The following is a 22980-nucleotide window of genomic DNA, read 5'->3' on the forward strand; positions in this document are numbered from 1 at the left end:
TCTGTGTCTGTGTCTGTGTCTGTGTGTGTGTGTGTGTGTGTGACAGTGTGACAGTGTGTTTGTGTTCATATCAATTGGCTAAACAGGCAGGGACAATGAGAGTGGACACAAAAAGGCACAAAACAGAACGAGACGGATTCATGTAGCATGCCCAAACACACTCACACACACACACACCATTTTGTCACGTTTCCTTTCATAATTTATGAACTTGTTATTAAAGCAGAAAGGCATCACTGGACTGGGGACAACTGAGTGTCGTTTTGTGTGTGTGTGTGTGTGTGTGTGTGTGTGTGTGTGTGTGTGTGTGTGTGGTGTGTGTGTGTGTGTGTGTGTGTGTGTGTGTGTGTGTGTGTGTGTGTGTGCGTGTGTGAAAGCATAAACATGTGAATGCATGCTTGTACCGGTCTCAGTTATTGCGAAATTGCATTTGTACTATTCTAATTATAACTGGAATTTTTAGTTGATTATCATTGTAATTATTTGCTATTGCTATTGTGAAACAGCCTGCAACCTGAAAAGCATGATCATCCACAAATATGCTGGTACACAAACACTACGCCTATCATGTGCTGACCGAAAGGCCTGAGCACTAGATACATGAAATACAAAGTTCTCAAATGATCCTGATGATCTTCAAGAAGCTTGAGATGATATTCAGATGCAGTAACCACACCGAGAGCAGTTGAGGCGGCTGTTTATGCAAGATTGTGGACAAAAAATTCTGCTGCATCATTGAAGGCGTTTAAAAAAAAAAAAAACTTGACACAGTTCCGACAGTTTAGTCTGCAGGGAGCTGGAACGAGTGTAGCTCCAGGGTGTTTGTCTGCCAAGCTCACAGAGTCTGACAGCAGCACACAATGAGGGGTGGAGCACTGTGGGAACTGGGAGGAGTACAGTACATTTAAAAAAAAAATCTCATTTCCTCTATATCAAATTTGGATTGAGCGCCTTTTAGACCTGTATCCATTAAGGGAGTCCTGTTCACTCAAGAGCTCTGCTGCAAAATGTCATTCACTGAGGTGTTGGCCATCATTGGGGGATTTACTGTTGTTTTGTACCTGCTGAAACTAGCCTGGGGATGTTGGTGTGGATTTAGACAGTTTGTTTTGTCAGAGTTTTGGCAAGTGGATTTAAGGACATACGGGCAATGGGCAGGTAAGGTCAAGGAGAATGTACACTATTTCCTGTATAGCTTAACAAAATGTTAACAGTTTCAGGGTTTTTTGGTTATATATGTGAAGTTGAAGCTTTCATTGAAGAAATCTGTTCAGTTGTGGAACAGGGGAATGGTGCAGATCATATTAAAGACTGTAAGTTAGTGAACAACAGGAGTGCATGCTTCTAGGATACAGGAATATTTAGATTTTCAGGCATTACTAACTTCTATCAGTAGCACCAGGCTTCCTGTCTGTGGAGGCAGTTTGATAAGGGACTTCATTAACGGTTCTGTACTTAATGGAAAATGTCTTTTCTTTTTTGCCAGCAACAACTCAATATTATGCAGATATACAATATCTTTAAGTCAATTTCCAATATTCTTTTGTTAAACTGATGCAGTTTTGTTCACTTAAAACATTTTTTCTGATGAAACAATCGTATTTAAATAAAGGAAGTGTTTTCTCTTGCTAAGCAACAGGAGATGTTAAAAGACATTTCCTCCACTTCCTCTCCCCCTGGCTCTCTCTGAAATCTTGCCACTTACATGTAGAGCTCACGACACACAAAAGATATTTTGACTTGCCATAATATAAAAATAAAGGTGTAAATAATGAAATTATTGATTGCTGAAATCCGAGCCGCTGCGATGTCAGGGTCCAAACTGGGCTTGACTTTCGGCACAACTGGTTGAAAAGTAAATAGCCTGACTTCATTGTGGTTACTGCATCAAAGGTTTCAGAGGTAATGCTTTACCAACTGATAGAAATAAATAAGTCAATATATATATATATATATATATATATATATATATATATATATGTGTGTGTGTGTTTGAGAATTACGATGCTTATTTCTTTATAACATGTACACTACCCTAGAAATGGAGCATACATACACATTATTCTTGAATAAAAACCTCAATGATTTAAAGAACACATTGGGTGTGTGTGTGTGTGTGTGTGTGTGTGTGTATACCAACTAGAAAACAGGAAAGAAGCTATTTATAATCACAGGTGTAATATTCAACTTTAAACCATTATTTTTACAGTACATGGTGAAGTGGCTCGTACTATCTTGGTAGTCAAACCCCCATCTTAACTTCTGTCATGACTTAGTAACCATGTGAAACAAATGGAAAAACGTTGAAATAATTGTAAAATAAATGTAAAATTAAATCCTCTTCCATTTGTGCTCTCTCCTTTGTGCAGTTGTCACTGGGGCCACATCTGGCATCGGTAAAGCTTATGCCCATGAGGTAAGTCTCAAAGTTTCTTGTACAACAATGCCTGAAAGGCATACTTATGTAAAAGTACAACAACTTGCCAGAAAATGACTTTGGTAGAAGTTAAAGTCACCTGTTAGAACATTACTTGACTGACACCCTAAAGTACCTAATATATACTGTATACTGTACTTAAGTTTTAAAAGTAATTTTATGTTATTAAATGTACTTAAGTATTGAAAGTTGAAGTGAAAGTGCATGCTGGTCAGAATTTTGAGAATTACGATGCTTATTTCTTTATAACATGTACACTACCTTAGAAATGGAGCATACATACACATTATACTTGAATAAAAACCTCAATGATTTAAAGAACACAATCAAGTTTTTCCTTCCCTCCCATGCCTTTTTTTGTCCATCCATTCCCTCCGAACATTGTTCCCTATTTTATTTTGTATGAACTAACTAAAATGCTTTGGGGTAATGTAGTGGACTAAAAGTATACATTTTTTGAAGGAAATGTAGTAACAGCCAGAAATTAAAAACTTAAGTAAAGTACAAATACTCCCAGAAAATACTCAAGTACTGTAAAGAAAGTATTATTACTTCACAACATAACAATGTTGGGCATGGGGAACAGTTGATTAAGCTGTTTTATATCAAGTGTTCAGATCTCACAAGTACATAGTGTTTCTGGTTGAAAGAGCCACCAAACCTGTCTGTCATGTGTGCCTGATTCTAGCTTGCCCGAAGAGGACTCGATGTTATTTTGGTAAGCAGATCTGATGCTAAGCTTCAAAAGACTGCCAAAGAGATAAGTAAGTGAAATGCAAACAATGCTGTGGTTCAGCTACTTTTTTCCTGTTCCACAAAACACATTTGTCTTCCATGTGCAACTCAGAGCATAATTAATCCAAAATAATCCTTGTCTTCTTCAGAGGAACAGTATGGTCGGAAGACTCGCACCATCCAAGTTGACTTCACAGATGGCCCGAGTATCTACCCTGCTATAGCTAAAGAACTTCAGGGACTGGAGATTGGGATTCTGGGTAATAGGACAACCACTTACAGAGCAGAGGGGAAGCACTAGGCAGTCATTCAGGTGTTTTATAAACTGAGAAATACTGCAAGCAGGTCTTGTCGAAAAGATTGTTAGAGAAAACAGTCAGACTCTGGAACAATCAGCAAAATGAAAAAAGGTGACCTGTGGTGCCATCTAGCTGAAGGAATAGTTCAACATTATAGGAAATATGTTTACTAGCTTTTGTGCAAAGAGTTATATAAGAAGAATGACACCACTCGCATATCTATATGGTTAATTTGAAACTAACCATTAGCTGGTTAGCTTATCTTAGCACAAAGACTGGAACCAGGGTGAAACAGCTAGCTTGATTCCATGTAAAGATGACGAAAAAAATTCACCAACCAGCCACAATCAAGACAAAATGGCACGTAAAAATGATACATTGTATTATGGATCGAGCTACAAACTGGATTATTTTTGGGCTTTGACATTTGTCTTCCTAGTTTGACAGAACAGATGCTTAATAACAAAGGTTGTTTGTGTCTTTGTAATCCACACAGTTAACAATGTAGGAATGGTTTATTCTGATCATTTTGCCTATTTCCTGGAAATACCAGATATTGAACAGGTAACTTCTGCATCTCAAATGTCATTTTCTGATAACTGATGATTTATTTTTACTGATTCGGGCTATTTGAGGTCATATTTGTCTCAAATTTATAACTCACATGGTGTCCTTTGTTTGTTTATTCTGACCAGAAAATCACTCAGCTTATCAACTGTAACGTGCTGTCAGTCCCTCAGGTAAGATATCTTTATGAATATTTACTGCTTGGCTGTGTGCACTCAGCTTTCCCACACAACTTTGTTTTTGTTTTGTTTTTAATAGCTATTGCTGTTAAAAAAAAGATTTATATTTTCTTCACTCAGATGACCAGACTGGTTCTTCCAGGCATGGTTGAAAGGTAATGACACAAACATCCAGATGTTAAGGTTTGACAGGAGGTCAAGATAATCTAGGATGAATTTATGGATGTTTGTCTTCCATGTCCTTCCCAGACGGACAGGGCTGGTCATTAATATCTCCTCTGAAGTGGCTGTCCGCCCGCAGCCTTTATTAACTATTTATTCCTCCACCAAGGTACTTTCTCACCCACATATCATGTTATGCACACATTCATTCAAATACACCCTCAAGAAACCACACACATATTTATTCTCAAAACTCACCAGCTGCTCTGCATGTTTTGTGACTTTGCCTTTCTTCATTCTTTCAGATTTTTGTAACATATTTCTCTCAGTGTCTGCATGCTGAGTACAAGTCAAGGGGAATTACAGTTCAGGTAAAGTATGTGACACATCAGCAACTTAGAAATTCATGTGGCCAAGATTAAAGAATTGCCCTCACTATTCTGAACTCAGCAAAGTGACTGATGAGTTTAAAACCACAGACAGTGATATGAATTTATTTAATGAGTTGAGTTGACCTGTTTATGTGTTTGTTTATCTAACTGCTTGTCTGTTTTTTTATTCTGTTTGGTGGGCCAAAGACCAATGTGCACCCTGGTGGACAATAAAGATATATTCTAATATATTCTATTATGACATTTATTAAAATACAAACGAATAAAGTGAACATTGCCCATTATTTAGCCCCCAAAGTCTTATTTTCTTCAAACAGGATATGATTTCAACCTTTTAATTAAACAAAACCACTTGGAACAAGATTGTATATAAATAGATGTGACTGTCATGAAAGAGGGATTATTGCAAAGCACTCTTAAATTGATTTTATTTTTTTTTTTTTTTTTAAAAAAAGAAAAGAAAAAAATGACAATTAATTGAAAACAATTGGAAATTTGTTAAAATTATGACATTACACTGGCTGTTTTATTTTACAGTGAAAAAGACACAACAGTGGCCTGACCACACAGACTTTTTTGCCTGATCAGTGGTGCTTTTAGGAGGATAGCTAACCGCTGAAGAAACACTTGGAGACAGTTGCAAAACCCCATTATTACACAATGTCCAATTAGACATGATGCTACTTCTCAGTGCCCACACAGTTTAACACAGGTGACAAACACATGGTCACATACCTGCTGCTGTTGACTCAGTTTCCCGTGTCCTCGTATGCGCTATCCGTTTGGCTAACTGTTAGCTGTTAGCTTTGCGACGAAGCCCACTTTAACCGCGTTGTCCTGCTGCCTTCGTGTTTAGTAATCCTCTTAGAAAAATGCTTTGGAGCCTGAAAGCCTATTCTTGACCGGGTACCATCCCTCCCGAAAAATAACACACACGAGAAGCAAAAACAAAAGTAACTTCTCGGACGAGCTAGCAGTTAGCCATGACATCCCGGAAAACCACATCAGCATGAATCCGCTTATTTTTTTATCAGGGGTTTGGTTTAACTACCGCGACTGGTGGCCACCGAGGTGTATAATCTTAATTTTGTCTTCATTGAACGTTTATGAACGTTTTATTATTTTTAAAGTCTGTACAGACTAGCGTTCAAGGTGACCTGTCACCATAGCACATACTACAGGTAAACACCACTAGCTAGTGACGACAACAGTAGCCTAGCAACATGACAAACAGCCAATCAAATTGCAGAGTGGCAGATAACAAGCCCAACCTGCCATCAACTTTTTGCCATCCATCGCCAGATAAATAGGCTTAATTATTTATAAAAGATTTATATGAAATATATAGCATATAAAAAGTTTGTGGCACATATTGATGTTTTCCTTCCCACGCTCTGAGCAAGTGGTGTCATGAGCATAGCAGCTTTTCAAGCCATGTGTTATTAACCCTTTGAAACCTGAACAAATTGGCTTGATTTCTATCAAAACTGCAAAGAGCAACTGAAGAAAAAATGAAAATAGTAATAAAATAATTTTAAAATTTTAATTATGATAATTACAATACAGTTTTTAAACGTTTTCCCCTTCCTCAGATAGTCCCTTATTCATTTGCAATCTAAAACAAAAAATATATGGATTATCCAGTGATATCTAAACCAATGTAAAGTTAGGTTCAGTGTGTCTAACTGCTGTCAGTTTTCCCACAGTGTGTTGCTCCATTCCTGGTATCCACCAACATGACACGAAACATGAAAACCAACTGCTTTGTGAAAAGTGCTCCTGACTTCGCCCGTGAGGCCTTGAACACTGTGGGTCACACTAGCTACACCAATGGCTGCCTATCCCACACGCTCCAGGTCAGAGGGATGAGAAATTGTTGTCACTTACAAACTCTCAGCTGCTGCAGTGTTTTAATATCTCTCCATCTCTTTCCCGTCATCCCACAGAACATGGCTCTCCATATACTCTTGCCGGACTGGTATCGAATGTCATCATACTTCATAAGAAAGCTACAAAACCTTGCAGAAGAATATCATAAAAGCATGGGCAAAGAAAAGGAAAGGCTAGTTGAAAAGGAAAAGTAATCAAGTGTCTGCATCTGCACAGAAGCTGGAGTTCTCACAGACATTAATACTAACTTTCACAGCTGAATAAAGGTTCTATAAGAGATTATCTTCACTATACATCAACTTCTAAAAAAACTCAAACGTGTGTCATATTGTAGCAAGGTTCCTGTAATGAGTAGGCTACAATATACATGTAAATTCTGTTATTTTTGTACATTTATTTATTCTTTATTATTGCAAGTTTTTCTTTATCTATGGAGCAAATCTGCAGCTGAGGGTTACAGAGTTTTATCGTTTCTATTAATATTTATACTTGATAAACAGACACAATCTGTTTGTATTGAATTTAAGCAATCTTTCAAATACATATTTTCTGTTAAGATTTCACAATGTTACAGTAAAAAAGATACCGATACACAGAACATTTGGCATATATTTACTCCCATGATAACCAGCAATTCAGTACATCTGCAGAAATGACCATAAGTATACAAGAGTCAGTGCCTTCAGGCCTTTTCATTGACCGTTAACAACAACTCAAAATGGAAGATGCCAAAAATCATGCATTCATTCATTTTTATCAAAGTGTCAAGCCTTTTTTGGCTCATCCCGCGTGGGACTGTTATTTTATAACCACCTTTCATGCAAATGTCTTTTCGGCAATTTTCTATTTGTGTTCTGTGAAAGGTCCATGTGAGTGCTGCAACAATACAAAACAAAACATGACAAGGAAAAAGTAACATTTTATTCTATATTTTGTAAATGGGATAAATTAACTGTTATGTAAAAATACTCTATGGTTTCAATCTTGATTTGGTCTAAATTATTATTGGTCCTTTTCTTATTAATTAATTAATAATAATTAATTAAGACTGGATAAGACTGGACTTTTTGGTGTTTTTTTGACAGTCGCCTTCATGAAGCACAGCATCCAAACGTATTTTTCAAAATAGCATTTCCAACAGCAGCAAATGCTGTTTGTCACTCTGAGGTCAAATATATAAAACAGTTCCCTTTTTGAAGAATAGAGATGCATGTTTAACAGTTACGGAGGACATGTTTGTGAGTGCATGGCAAACAAAAATCAGAACACATTTCAGCTTACCAACTAAAAGTCTTTGGATCACTTGGTCCATCAGAAATGTGGAAATGTAGGAAAAAGAAAGTTGCCCAAAAAAGAGGAGTTAAAAAAGAAAAATTACTATGCATTAAGGGATAAGTCAGATTTTTTTAAGTAATGTTATTTGAGGTACTTATCCATTGTTTGTTTACTACATACTATAGTAGATGTCAGTGGGCATGCACCCAGTTTGGAGAAGCAGGCAGGAGCTCGACATGGAAGCTAAGCAATGTACTGCTGTAGATGGGCGTCAGCAACAAAGTGTATCTTAGCCACCTAAATAAACAAACAAACAAAAAATCAATATCAGGTTAACTGTATTCTATAGAGTAGGCTTGTTTGCTTATGACCCTTTTTATGTTTGTTTACTTTTCTTTATTACATGACTATTGTATTTATTTATTATCCATATTGACGTGCGATTCCTTATAAGCCTCTAGGAGGTTTCTTAATCTCACCTGCACAACCTTGTCTTCTTTTGTTGTTGTATTTCTGTTGTTTAGTTTTGTGCAAAAACAAACCTATTTTAAATGTATTTTCACTGTTTTCCCTTTCAGGCATACAACCTGTTGGGGGAGCTGTTAACAGCTTCAGTTCCACATGTATTCTCTCGTCAAGGCCACCACACTCCATTAATGAAAACAGTCATTTTAACTGGCTTAAAACAGGAGCTGCTGGTCTACCACTGCTTGCATTAGTTTGCATGTTTGTTTTTGTGTGACTTTGGTGAATCCAAACTATCACTTTAAAACTCCAAAGTCAAACATAACACAAACAAAATAACAGATAGAAGCAGCAGTAGAGCAGCAGCTACTGTGTTCAGCAATGATAAATCACTGTTTTTCTCAACAGAGTCTGACTTTGTAGAAACAATGTAACAGCTTTATTTTCCCGTTGGAAATCACTGTCTGACAATAAGGTAAAGGCAGTAAAAATACTCCCAGAACCAAGTAAACTTAAACTGATAACTAACTTTTTTGTTGAGACAGCAGTACATTGTTTAGCTTCCATGTCCAACTCCATCCTGCTTCTCCAAACTGGGGGCATGCTGACAGACATCTACTGAATGTAACATACTGTCTATGCATAAGTACCTCATTCAAGCCCACTTCAAAAAATCTGAGCTATCCCTTTACCATGGTCAAATGGCATCAAAATTCATCCTTTCATCCCTGAACGTTTATATAGATATTTCTATATTAATTGTCTTAGACAACCCGTATTGTTCCAAACAAATTGCTTTTTGTTCTCATAAGTCTTTGACACATTTATAATTTCTGTCTAATATGGAAGAACGGAACCTCAGATAATGCAAACAAGAGGTTAACATAATTCACATCCACAAAAAATTAGTTAGTTAGTATTTCCCCATTTCTAGGCTCATTCACCAAGCCCGTTCAAGTATAAGTCAATAGGAAAATATCCTATTTAAATGCAAAAACCTCAAGTGGCATATTTTAAAAATGCACTCAAACCGACTATGGTCCTTTAGTAAGCTAGAGTAAAACAAGAATAAAAAAGCTGTATCAGGAAAACCAATAGTAACTGGTGCTACATACTGTGTTAATTTTTACATGTAACCAGAGTTTCTATTTACACAGGTAAGACTTTGCTGCACCTAGAATATCAGTGAACAAAACTCATGACCGCACATGCTCACAGATCAGTGTACGTGACCGGAGTGACACCGTGAATCAGCAGCGTTGGCCCTAAACTGTTGGTCACTGCTTCAACTTGAGCCAAGTACTGCTGTGCCTGGCTGTGCTGAGCAGGAGGTCGAGGCAAATACAGGAAGCGAACAGCGGCTTGCGAACTGTGCTCCATCAACATAGAGTTCACTGAAGACAAGAAGTCCTCAGACAGAGCTTGCGTCAGCTCTGCAGGGGCCTCCCCGTCTGGCTGAACGTGGTGCTGCACCACAGAGTCCCACGGCACGATCTTTATTGACGCCCTAATCCTCAGCTTCCTCAGCAACTCTCGGAATGTCTCTTCGTTTACCACCCAGCCCTGGTCGCTGGACTCAGTCTCCACATTTAAGAAGATTCTCATCCTCGCATGGCGCCATTTGTTGGACATGTTGAGCACGCAGGCCATCTGCAGCAGGAAGAGGCTGCACACGTCCTCATAATCACGGCTGCCTGGCTGGAGCAGGTTGAGGGGCCACACATCTATTGTCCGCTCCGACCCGTCCACCTTGCTGTCTTTATCCTCTCCCTCTAACTGGAAGAAATAGCGGGCAAGGCACACGTTCTTGTTCATTTTCAGGGCATCAGAAATTATCCCTACGTACTCCTCTGGTGACAGCCACCTTGGGCTCTCAACATGTCGCACTGGGGGGAAATGGGCCTGTAATGAAGGCAAATCCACCCCAAAATTGTATTCGCCCTCGCTCCCTTGTCCGATGGAAGGGTCACAGAACGCAGAATCTTGTAGGAAGAAGTCCTCAGGAGTGCAGCTGTCATAGAAACCTAAAACCAGTGTGTTGGGCTTCATACCACCTTGTTGAGGGAAACAGAAATGCAGGTAAAGCAGCATAATAATCTGCACTGAAATGGGTCTCATTCATGAAACATGAGCAGAGTGAATTTGTGTGTAAATTTACGTGTATTGTGGCATTCATCAATGTTAGTAGCACTGATCAAAATCTACACCTGCCTCTGACTGCTAATAGTGCTTGTGCGAATATAGAATGCACATATATATTGCTCGCCATTAAAACTCCTGCCAAAGTGCCATTTCAGCAGAAGACTGTTCACAACAGATTTATAAAAGAGAAAAAAGACATTTTTATCAACTACACTACACAAAATGGCTTTATATCAGCATCTCTCTCTCTTTCTTTGTTTGCAGCATAGGATACATCTATCCACAGTAGTTTTCACCTCCTTATATGATGGTCACTCACTATTTATGGGTGGGTATGCATGCTAACTGCTGACGAGCAAGCGCTGTCAATTAACAATTGATTGGCATTGATGACCTTACACAAGTGCCCATGATCAAAAGTTTCACACCACTTTCACTATTTTTTTATGTGCAAATGTACTCACAGATATACAAACATTTTATGTGTGAGACCCAACGGGTGCATAGCAGGAATAAGAGAAATCACAGCTTACCTAGACCTGTGATGCGCAGTAGATGCTGTGTTCCCTGTCTGACGGAGGGAGACAGCGTCAGGTCTACAAACGCCTTCACATCGAGTTTATCAACTAGGCTCAACCAAAAGTTGTACTGCTGCTGGATCGGGTCTGACGGCAGAGAGTCTAACACAAAAAAAGGCAGAAATTAATGTAATAATACAAATATTAATACAATACAGAGTAGTGGATGCAGTACTAATGAATACACTTAAGCAGAACGGAAGAAGAAAGGTGGAAGTAGCACTCAGGTCTTTTGAACAGTTTGAAATTTAGGAGGATTTAGTGTCATTTAGTTTAGGAAGTTGATCTGGATATATTTTGGGCAAATGATTTAATGTGAATATTGTCTCAGAGATGATTTTTTTTTATTCTCAGTCTGTATTATATACATTTTTTAATTTAGATTTCTTTATATGGTTGTCCTGCATTACATATACACACACACATACATACATACATACATACACACACACACACACACACACACATATATATATATACAGTGAGACTTTTTTTTAAGGAAGGAAATAAGGAAACATACTTTCTTTTTTGCAAATTCAGTTTTTCAAAAACGTTTTCTTATATCCTTTAAAGACAAGACCTCTCATGAAGCTCTGGCGACCTCTAGTGAGGGTTTGCCAGTGAGTTAGTGAATGAATGAAAAAATATGTATGAACATTGCCATCTTGGGCTGCATCACACAATATTTTTTCCTTCTGTGCCTATTTTGCAAAATAAACAAGGAGCTAGACACCTGGCTGCAGATGGCTGGTTTAAACTCTCAGGTCTGACGCAACGCTGATACAGAGGAAACTTATTCTCATATTAATAATGCAAGAGAGGCAGCAGATGGAAAGCCCTTGAGTTCGTCTTCAATGCTGGTGCCGGTGGACTTTAGGTAGGCAGATCAGAGCTGTTACATAGTTTTAATTATATGCAACCTTCTGTAATATTTCCTGCTCGTCCTGTTCATGTGCTCTCAGACTGATAAAAATGATATCATGATGCCATGTTGAGTCAATACATCAGTGAACCAGGGACATGAAAAAGGTGAGTTTCACTTGTCGACCAAACAATGATTTGATAAGAGTAATTTAATACTGTGAGCTGCAGATGGCCATCACAGACCATCCACACAGAATTACCCAGATCTCCCAGCTGCACGTGGCCCAACACATACAGTCCTCCCTTCTTCAGCTGATTGACAAACAGGATGAGCTGACAGGAAGAGCGAGGGTTGGCCACCATTAACAACACCTGCGGCCTCCAGAACTTGACGTGGTCTTTCCTCACATCCAGCATTAACAGATATTTGCGCACCTAAACCAAAAGGAAGACAGCGCTGTTGACAAGCTGTAGTGAACGTCTGTTTTTTTTTGTGTGTCTCTGTATGAGTCCAGATACCTGATGGAAAATAAGAGCCTGGCTGATGTAGCCCCAGCTGCTGGTGGGCGATCTGTAGTGGAGGAAAAGCAGCAGCAGTAACAGGAGGACGATGCTGCCTGAGGAGTACACGGGGTTAATGACGAACATCATCACTAAACAGCTCAGGATGCCCAGCAGGCAAGTGTGCCAGGAGAAGAGCTGGAAGGTCGGCCTTATGAACACAGAGACAGAGAAGTGAGGCTGATGGTCACATGAAAAACAGAAGCAGAGAGGCAATAAATAGACCTTTATTCTCCCATAAAATATATGATGGTAATAAATCCAAGTGAGGCTCATCGGGTTGTTAGTCTATGATGTTGAGGACTGATGTTACAATTTCTGGCTTTCAAATCTTACTTTATGAGCCTGAACTCTCTAAAAGAAGCTACCTTAAAAGCCACCTAACGTGTGGGTTTTCCAGTGTCACTGAGCAATTTTAATTGCTTTTTTTTTTACTTCATGGGTAATGATTTATGGTCATACTCAATGATTGCACTATGAATAAGTAATAAGTTTCATCAGTGACAGCATGCAGTGTAGCATGTCCTTCTCAGAAGGTATTTAAAAGTATATCTTGCATAAATTGTTGGTTACTGTTGGTTAACACAACATTCAAACTTTGCCATCCTCCTTACTGTGTGCTTCCTGTTTTAAGTGTTACTACACTTAAAACTAATTTTGTAGGACTAATGGTGTAAAGATACACTGATCCGGATCAATAAATTGGTTCAGTAATCTATGATCCAATTAGCGTTGTCCCGATTCAGCCTGTAAACATCCTGACCACAGTAAAATAAGAAAGAAAGAAAAAAACAAAGGCATACATTTTTTTAGAATACCTTTAAATTGTGATGTTTTTTTTTAAATTTGACTTCACATTTGGATTAAATTGCAGGGTGTTAAAAATATGATTGCAATGCTTACAAATTTCTTATTTTTCCTTTAAAAGTGTTTGATCCTTTATTACCTGAAATTTGGTGCCGACGCCCACTCAAGAGCCAAACAAGCCAGGTCAACCGCAGCGTAGGCAAGTAAGTAGAAAACAGTCACCAAACTTGCTATGGCGTTAAGCTGGCCTGCAAACACTACACACTGAAACACAAACACACCACAAACCACAGCTCAGGCCACCAGTTGTAATCTCTAAAAGTACTTGAGTGCACACCACAGAAACTCTGCTCACCTGTGCCAGACCCCAGGTGTACAGCACTGCCACCCACGGGTTCCCCGAGCTTGATGTGTGGGCAGCTGGGGCTAATGGTAAACCTGCAAGGGGAAAAAAGTCTCTTAGAAAACCACTAAAGAAGGCAATAATGTGATGAGCAAAATCCTCAAATCTTACCAAAGAGGTGATCCAGAGCAAGAGCGTGGAGGATACGGGACGCTCCGATCATAGAGCACATTGCAGCTGACAGAGCAGCGCAGTAAATCCCGATGGTGATGAACGGCCCCCAGAGGTTTATTCTCTGGAGGAACCCATAATCCTGAATCAACAGGGTCCTAAAAAAATATTTTTCTTTGGTTTTGAATATAGAAAAATATACCAAGACATAAAATGATATATAAAACAGTGCAATACAAATTATGAACCATTTCAGACCTGTCACAGGTGGCGCTGACCAAAATGAAGAGGAGGACGTAGACCGTGAAAGTGTAAAAAACGGCTACGATGGTGCCTTTAGGGATGGAGACACTCGGAGTCTTCAGCTCTCCTTCAGAGAGACAAGTGGAGTGAGAGAAAACATCAGGGTGTGCATGTCTGTCTGTACCATAAAACTTCAATAACAGCCCAGGCTACTATTTTCTTTAATCACTGAACTCAACCTGCTTATATTTGGGACAGGCGTCATATGGGACTGGCTTTTAATTCCTTTCACACAAAACTGTTGCTTAGCAAAAATGCAATATACAATCAAATTTTTTATTTAAATCACTATGAATATTAATTGTTTAAAAATAAGGTTATGGTATAACAAAAGTTTAAACATTTATCCAAAAAACCCTATGCAAAGCTGTGGTGGTGCAGGGTAACGATGGATCAAGGAAATTACAGTTCCAGCACATACAAGGATGCTCAGGTTGACACTTCTTTATTGATAGTTTATATTAATAACAAAGGAAGGTGCAAACTACACATTGCTCATATTGCTTCTTTAGATTCGCTCTATTAACCCTGTAGGCTCTGTAGAATCCTGTGAGTGAATCTGATGAAGCGATATGCAAAATCTGTAGTTTTCTCCTTCCTTTGTTTTTAATGTATCAATAAATAAGTGTCAGCCTGAGTATCCTGGAGTGCACTAGGACTATAATTTCCTTGTTCAAAAATGTTTTTATTTGTATGCCCGATTGAAGCAGCTAAAAACATTATCTGTAGTGGTTACTAAGCAACAAGATTTTATACATCCAAAGAACTTATATAAAAATGAACTTTTTAGCAATGTCAAAATGGGTAGCCACACCCCACAAGTTAAAAAGACTAGGTGTCTAATTGGGACTAGGCTAAATTTAAAGTTTTGCAGTATAATGTAGATTTTCTTAATGTGTATAAACTAGGGCTGTCAGCGTTAATGCTTCAATTGCGATGCGATTAAGGTCCGCACATAACTTGTTTTTTGTTTCTTTTAATCACATTGATCGCCGGCCGACATTTCAGTCTTTAAGAGTCTGTACTGGTCTGAGTTTTAAAGCTGCAGTGAAGATACTGGTCATCTGAAACTAGAAGACCTAAAGAATCCAGTGGTATTCAGTGTGCCATGCTTTTCAGATAAGAGGGGTTAATTAACGCCCCAAAGTCAGGCTTAATGGCGATGGAAAAATGCATGGTCATTTCACAGGGGTCCCTTGACCTCTGGCATCTAGATATCTGAATGAAAATGGGTTCTGTGGTTACCCATGAGTCTCCCCTTTACAGACATGCCCACTTCATGATAGTCCCAGCAAGTTTTTTGGTGTCATTTCAATCTGGTAAGCATTGCTTTAGCTTGTCAATATGGACTTCATAAGTGTTTTGTAATGCAAAAAATGGAACTGAAAACGTGATTAAAAAAATGCACTCAACTATACTATAACTATTGAAATTCTGCGATTAATCGCAATATTATAAAATTATTAATATAAAATAAAATAATTATCTATTGTTTAATTTATTCTGCATGACTGCATGCACAGATTTCAAAAGTAGCAATGTCACAATGGGAAAATTCTGAGCTTAGATTCCAATGACACCTGTTGCTGCAATGTGATTATACAAGTAAGACAAGCTTTAACCTGACATGTTGGCTCCGGCCATGATGCCAGTGCAGCTGGTGAACATGACAGCAAACACGGTGGCAAACGACATGACAGAGTTGGTGCTGTAGTCCAAAGAGTAACCAGCTGCAGTGAGGAGAAAGAGGAACAACAGAAAGAGCTTTAATAGATGCCCCTAAATTTATAAGTGTCACGGAGCTTTGTTTGTGAATGTACTTTCATATCCTCACTAACAGCAGCCCCGACACTCACAGCCCAGGTTGTTCCTCAGCGTGGTGGCGTTGAAGCCTGTGTAACTGGCGTTGTAACGCAGGGTTTCGTTGCCAGGTCCCTTGTGGGTGATGACGAATTCATGAGGCTTGACCGCCACAGAACTGATGAAAATGGACAGCAAGGATACGGTGACCACCAGCAGGATGGCGAAGGCGGTGCGGCAGTAGATCTTGGCGCCCACCAGACACACGAGCAGACACAGCAGAAGGATGACTGATGAGTAGAGCAGTGAGTACCAGTACCCCTGAGGGAGCACCCGAATCCCCTGAGATACAGACGACTCTACAACAGAAGAAAACAGGCAGGAACCTGAGAACATTCAGGAGTTAAGGTGGACTAAATGACACAAGTGGGACCAAGTCATTGTTTAGCAAGTCTCAGGGTCTTTGCACTCGTGTCCCAGGTACAGAAAGGTCAGTCCCACGTCAAAAAGGTAATTCCCAATACAAGTCCTGAGTCAAGAAATGCAAGTCCTGTGTCAATTCCCTCGTCAAAAAGGCAAGTCCCGAGTAAGACAGAAAGATCCCAGGTCAAATGCCAAGTCAAAAAGTTAAGTCCCAAGTCAAAAAGGCAAGTCCCAAGTCAATTTCGGACAGCCCCTAGTCAATGAGGCAAGTCCCGAGTCAATTCCCAAGTCCAAAATGCAAGCCCTGAGTTAAGAAAGACAGGTACTGAGTCAAGTCCCAAGTCAAAAAGTTAAGTCCCGAGTCAAGACAGGCAATTCCCAAGTCAAAAAGTCAAAAGTTAATGTCCAAGTCCTAACTTTGAGTTTTGAGTTCTTAACAAGTCGCAATGCATGTTTCACCAAAGGTAATTTCATTTGAATATCAGAGAAATAATATTACAAATTTATAAAAGATGAATCATTTATAAAAAAAAAGATTAAAAAATAAGTTAATTAGACTCATAAAAAGATTAGCGTTAATATTAGTTGATTCAGAAAATAAAGCAAAATTAATTGATTTGTGACACACATAAAATAACCTAGTTCTAATCTTTTGGCTAGGGGGGAGATATTAAGTATTTTCGAGTCAAAAGACTCCAAATCCAGGTTAAGTCAAAGGTGTCTTTTTCAAATCCAAGCCAAGGGACAAGACTTTTTCTATTTTGTCAAGTAAGGTCTTAAGTCTTCATATTTGTGACTCAAGCCCAAGTTATGTGCCTCAAGTCTACACTTCTGCTAAATAACTGGACAAAGTAGCTGGGAACAGAACATAATAAAAAACTTACCAGGATCTGCACCGAATACATCAAGTATCGCCTCCACAAGACCAAGAACATACTCTCCACATGCACACACTTTGGCCAGGAAGAACATCAAACCAATGCTTCCTCCAAACTCCGGGCCAAGAGACCGGCTTATCATGTCTGGTTACATTTTGTTAAGGTTGACATTTCAACTGAAATTAGTGAGATCGAAGGCAAGATTAATCAATACTCAAGAAAAACATCAGTTTGGTTTGTAAGGATACAGTAGGCTCCACCACCTTGTATAGCACCGTTGGTGGAAATGGCACAGATGGAGAGTATTGTAAGAGATATAATAGTGTAGGCTACAACCACCATCAGAAGACCCTGTAACAGCCCTGCGTGACCAACCACAAACCCTGCAAGAGAGATCACATCAGTGTTAGTCACCACTGTAAAGCACAACAGCTCAGATATACCGTCAATGACTCATAAACACCCACTGTCTACAACTCAAAACAGCATTTCTGATCTCTTCACACACGCAGCGCTCACCGGTTCTCAGGAACAGCACAATGCTGAACATGGAGAGGATGGTCGGCACCATCACCCCAAAAAAAGTGTTGAGTTTTCGAGGGTCTTTACTTGGCGTCCCGGAGCCGGATTCAGGGGTGGCGTCCGACTCTGCGCCGCATGTCACTGCGGTCACAGCCAGACCACATACCCCTGAGTTGATCAGAGGGGTGCGTTCGTTTGACATGGTTGGTGAGAAGAGCCTGGGATGAGTCTGCTCACCCTGTGAGAAAGAAATGAGGAGATGTTTCAAACTGAAATAAATATAACAGCAGTGTTTTATCTACAGCTAGATGGCAAATATTGCCTGGTTATATATTGCTTTGCATACACAACAGAGAGAAAAAGGATAGAATTTAAAGATCGCACTAAAATTACTATTTATTTAAATGGAGTCTGGTGGGTTTGCTAATCTTACTCTTGACTAAAAAAAGTCTTTCACTGTAGGGATCCTTTATAAATCACTGTCAGACACTTAAAAGAATACTCTGAACCTATCAGTGGCAAAAATAAGCACTTTTAGTGGACGTAAACTGACAGTTCACAAATGCCCAGTGACATTACAGCCTGTTTCACTGCTACCGGCTGCAGCGCTCTTACTCAATATTGGACCAGTTTCAAAAACTGTTGCTCCTCCAAGTCACTTAGACACAAACACATGTAAAAGACAAGAAATGGTGTGAGAAAGCCTGTAAGGAAAAAGATTTAATAAATCCTGCACACCGTCCAATATTATTAAAGTTTTGGCACCCAGAGTGTGTTCTTGTTGAACATTTTCCCAATGTTTAGGGACAAACTAAGAACATTTGCTAGTCACAGAGAGGTCATTATATCAGTATTATTTCATAATGTATAGAATTCTTGTTTACTTGATTTATTATTTTGTTTCAATTAAATGTTGCAACCAGCCACAAACACACAGGCGTTTTAGTCAGACCCATCAACGCACAATGATGTTTTTACCCTTTAAAGCACTTCCTATAAATGACGATCATCATGTGCACTGCACAGTGGCCTTGTCAAGGCTTCCAGTCTCACATAAATAAAGTGTGTACAGGAATACTACAACCATAAAATCACCATTTGTAAATAAATTAGTCATGCTGTGTAACCTTAAATTTATAAAAAAGAACTTTTCATGCATATTAATTTATTGTTTGATTGGTGGCCTAATTTCTCAGACACAAGCATTTTTGCTAAAACTTTAGTATTGGAGTCTGGTGTTCAAGAAAACAGAGAAGTTTCACTTTCAGTTCAGTTTTAGCAGCAAGGTTTTCGTGAAATTGCATGTGTTTAGGAAGTATTGGATAACTGAGATGTGTATTATACTGCACAAGCTGTGAGAGAGTTTATAAACTGATGTTTTATAGCTCGGCTGTTGTTAAAGGTGGTTCCCAATGAATCAATAAATCAATCAACAAGTTTGCAATTTGTGAAAGCATGCAAGAAAAAAAAAATCTTCACAAATTCAAGGTCACATCATGATGAGGTACAAAGAGTCCGTTTATGAAGTATTCTTTTAAGTAAGTGAGTTTGATGGTTTTGAGCTGCTGAGATTGAATTTGGATTTCAACATGAGTCACAAGTCAGATTTAGAGGCTCAACATAAACATGCTAATGAAGTCAAACAAGTTTGCCAGCACTCAGGTGCCACACAGTTACCTGACGCTACAAGGTAGTACCTCTTCTGTTTCCTTTTCCAGTCAGTCACTTCTCTTTACTTTTTTTATAGGCAATACAGCAAAGATCAAGTACGGAAATGCCGCGGGTCAGAGGCTGCGAAGCTTACAACTCGCTTTTCTTAATGAAAGCTGCTCCCTCACACCTCAGGCTGGTATTTGCAGTCAGCTGATTCACAGCTGCTTGTCTGATTTTACATGCAGCTCAAAGAAAAGCAGAAATCTCAGCTGAGCAGCCTGAGTGTGCCTCCATGTGCACAGGTGACCTCGGTTGTTTTCTTCCTGTCAGATGCCAGCGTTCGACTTTGCCACTCTTTCTCAAGGAGGCAGCTTTCATCACTAAAGCTTTTGCCGGGGTAGCCTCAATAATAGTCCGCTCTGTGAGTTATTAAATCAGCTGCAGGAATCACATGATGATTCTAGGACAGAAGTCTTACGCAACAAAGCATGATAGGACATGAAGGGACATAACCTCCGAATTATTATCGAGATCACACCCAGTTGCTGACTCTTTTCTTCCTAAGCAACAACAACAAAAAGCAACAAAACATATTTTAGAAGCATAAAAAAAGTCCCGCTTAAAGAATCAATATCAGTTTAGGTTTAAGCTATATTAAGAGCAATTTCACTGCTTCTTCTAAATGTCAAACATTGATTTCCAACAGGAAAATAAAACATCTATTGAGAAAAACAGTGATTTAACATCGCTGAACACAGGAGCTGCTCCCAGTTCATGCATTTGTGTTATTGTGTGACTTTAGCATTTTAAATGGTTAATTAGAATTCAACAAAGTCACATAACAACAAAAACTAACTGACTGAGACCAGCAGCCCCAGTGGCTAAAATGACCTTGACAGCTTTCCGGTTGGAACGGACTGACTGACAGAAAGGTATAGCAGAGAAAATACTCTCAATACACTTAAACAGATGTTGAGATTTTTAGGTTGGACTTTTTTCGCAGCTAAAATATGTGTTGTTGCTGACCCCCATCCACTGCAGTACATTGCTTAGCATCAGTGTAGGACTCCAGCCTGCTTCTCCAAACTGAGGGCATAAAGACTGACATCTACTGTTAGTAATACAGTGACTATGGATAAGTAACCCATACGACCTCACTTCAAAAAAAACTATCTCTTTAATCTTTACTTTGTAAGAAGGGCTCAAACAAAGAGTCATTAACAATCGGTTAGCTATAGACAAAATTATTCATCAAATATTTTTAATAAAAAATTGTTATATAAGCCCCTTTCAAGCAAAATGGTCCAAGATGCTCAGATGTGATAATTTGGTGCTTTTACTTTTCTTATATGGTAGCTATCTGAATATGTTTGACTTTTAGACTGTTGGTCGGACAAGCAAATAGAAGCTTGACTGGTTGATGATTAATCCGAAGAATAACAGAAAGATTAATTGATCTTTTAAAAAAATATTGGTGCAGTCCATTTGACAGATTCATGTTTGTCTCCTACAAGCATTTCAATTTGCCACAATCTGATTGAATGTCTGTTTGAACACTTGGCTGCTTTGATGACAGTTGCACAACATTTACAAGCCTTGAGTGAAATACAACTGATGATACATCCTTTCAACCCCATCACGGGGTGTATGGGATGACTTGTCTGCGGGTTAAATAGAGAAGTTGCATACTCAATGAGAACTGTATGTATTGGTTACATGCACTGATCCATATCATTTTGGTCCACTATGTTAGTTCCTTTTATTTTCTTTGATGCTGGAAGTAGCATTTGGCCTTTTCTTGTATATAAATTGACTTATACAAACAAAACAATAACATAAAGCCAGGGGGATATTACATTAAAAAAATATGGTAAGACATACAAAAATCAAGTGTCTTTATAGCCATTGTTAGTCAAATCTCCTCCTTATCCTTCAGAAAACCGATAATATTCGTTTTTTTTATTGCTAAACTTACATTTATGCATGAAGCAATTGCTAAAATCATTATCAAATTAATTATGACAGGTACTGATAATTAATTAATTATGAAAAATGCTTTTCTTTTCTTGGGTAATTGAGAAAGCTAAACACCACATTTCCCCAAAATATTGTATAATCTTTAAAGATATGATCCATGATAATATTTCTTGATATTTAGCCTGATGGTCACGCTCTGCAGGCCGCTGTTAGTGACGCACTCAAATGATGTTTAATACAGACCGTGTAAATCTACCTAAAGGGGCCGTCTCCGGGTCCACGAACCTTACTTCAGAAACAAGCCGGTTACCAAAATAAATCACCGTTTCCGTCACATATACGTAGCATGAGGGTGGAGCAACTGCGGCATTAAAATTTTACGTGTTTTGGGGGCACCTGAGGTAAAATATAGCTAAATAATAAGTTACGCCACATTTCCAGCTGCATCTTGGGTAAATGTTTGTTAACATTTTGAGGCTCTCGCGCAGGAAGTGGCCCCGCCGGCGTGTCCGGGTCCGGGTCTGGGTCCGGCTGTCATGAAACAGCGGTGTAAAGTGCTCGTGCACTGTCATTCAAACCGCAACATCCAGGATATTTACAGCCGGACGAACCCTGCGGTGTGTCAAACCCCCCCGAAGCACCGAGGACACTCGGTCTTACCTCGCTGAAGCTCCCCGTGACAGTTTCACACACTTCCTGCTTCTTTTTGGGGTCACTGAGTCTGTCTCTGCCTGCTTGTCTCGGCGGTCTGTGTCTGCTAGAAGATGTCCCTGGTCAGATGCGCTAGAGGACAGTCAAATGTAACCGCTGCAGGCCGGTGGACAGCACTGAGCTGTCCCGAGAGTTGGATGCTGTCAAAGATGTGCTGCCCAATAACAACACTGCAGCCATGGCACGCCTCGTTCCTCTGTTATTTGTTTAAAAGTGTCACGGGAGAGCAGAGGCTGCCCATGTGACTGCTGAAAAGGGGAGGGCCAAAATAACTCAAATATGAGCAAAGGTACGGCTTGTCTAAAATAACCACGCCCATTATTTGCATACAAACGTGACATCATCACCGAGAAATTATTAACTTATTATAAGTGTGCATGAAGTGGGGTTTGCGCACTAACAGACAACTTGGATGCACATGACAAAACCTATAGTATGAACATGAGGTGCTGATGTAAAGTTGTGTACTGCAGGCTGGACTGAACTGGCATTTCTTCACACCAGGTGTCACTATTGTGCCAGAGATGAGGTCTATAAATACTGAGGGGATCCTCATGTGGAAGAAGCATAGACTGACTACAGCAGGAATACTCAATTTACAATTCTGGCCCCCCATAGGGTACCTGGTGGCCCTCTAACCATTTTCTAATTTAAAGTAAAAAAATAAAGTGATTCACAATGGGAATTGCTTTTGTTCTGGTAGGTTTCAGAATACATAAATGGCATCAAAATAGAGTTTATTTATCAAAAAAAGGGGGCAAGTGGATAATCCCTGCATACTCAAACAGAGGTCCTAATTTAGCCCCTAGCAACGTCCTGAATTCCTATGGATGTCCTATAAACTCC

The 22980-nt window shown here is 39.2% G+C and overlaps 2 protein-coding genes across 2 annotated transcripts; one reads left to right on the forward strand and one right to left on the reverse strand.

Annotated features, from left to right (window-relative positions):
* The first annotated feature begins 939 nt into the window (after positions 1-939).
* Positions 940-8261, forward strand: hsd20b2 (hydroxysteroid (20-beta) dehydrogenase 2). The gene is made up of 11 exons (XM_042499881.1): positions 940-1158; positions 2370-2416; positions 3126-3201; positions 3322-3432; positions 3968-4035; positions 4167-4211; positions 4338-4372; positions 4467-4548; positions 4685-4750; positions 6478-6627; positions 6718-8261. Exons 1-11 carry the CDS (start codon positions 1008-1010, stop codon positions 6853-6855), a joined length of 969 nt encoding a protein of 322 aa, XP_042355815.1. The 5' UTR covers positions 940-1007; the 3' UTR covers positions 6856-8261.
* Positions 8262-8742: 481 nt separating this feature from the next.
* On the reverse strand, positions 8743-22348 carry slc12a9 (solute carrier family 12 member 9). The gene is made up of 14 exons (XM_042499455.1): positions 22084-22348; positions 17791-18031; positions 17520-17654; positions 17278-17415; positions 16027-16329; positions 15793-15900; positions 14126-14237; positions 13868-14025; positions 13709-13791; positions 13493-13617; positions 12505-12697; positions 12246-12420; positions 11077-11223; positions 8743-10455 (listed from the first exon to the last, which is right to left on the reverse strand). The coding sequence occupies exons 2-14, from the start codon at positions 17993-17995 to the stop codon at positions 9614-9616; spliced, it is 2724 nt and encodes a 907-aa protein (XP_042355389.1). The 5' UTR covers positions 17996-18031; positions 22084-22348; the 3' UTR covers positions 8743-9613.
* Between the last annotated feature and the right edge of the window lie 632 nt (positions 22349-22980).

This window comes from Plectropomus leopardus, chromosome 13 (genome assembly GCF_008729295.1).
Source record: "Plectropomus leopardus isolate mb chromosome 13, YSFRI_Pleo_2.0, whole genome shotgun sequence".
Classification (NCBI taxonomy): Eukaryota; Metazoa; Chordata; class Actinopteri; order Perciformes; family Serranidae; genus Plectropomus; species Plectropomus leopardus.

Bases quoted from the DNA above. Each gene is read 5' to 3' on its own strand.
- slc12a9 (XM_042499455.1), bottom strand. From the start codon at position 17,995: ATGTCAAACGAACGCACCCCTCTGATCAACTCAGGGGTATGTGGTCTG. The intron at 16,330-17,277 runs GTAAGTTTTTTA...CTTCTGTTGTAG, and splicing joins TGTATTCGGTGCAGATCCTG to AGTCGTCTGTATCTCAGGGG. The intron at 13,792-13,867 runs GTAAGATTTGAG...TTCCCCTTGCAG, and splicing joins TGCTCTGGATCACCTCTTTG to GTTTACCATTAGCCCCAGCT.
- hsd20b2 (XM_042499881.1), top strand. From the start codon at position 1,008: ATGTCATTCACTGAGGTGTTGGCCATCATTGGGGGATTTACTGTTGTT. The intron at 3,202-3,321 runs GTAAGTGAAATG...TGTCTTCTTCAG, and splicing joins AAAGACTGCCAAAGAGATAA to AGGAACAGTATGGTCGGAAG. The intron at 4,212-4,337 runs GTAAGATATCTT...TTCTTCACTCAG, and splicing joins ACGTGCTGTCAGTCCCTCAG to ATGACCAGACTGGTTCTTCC.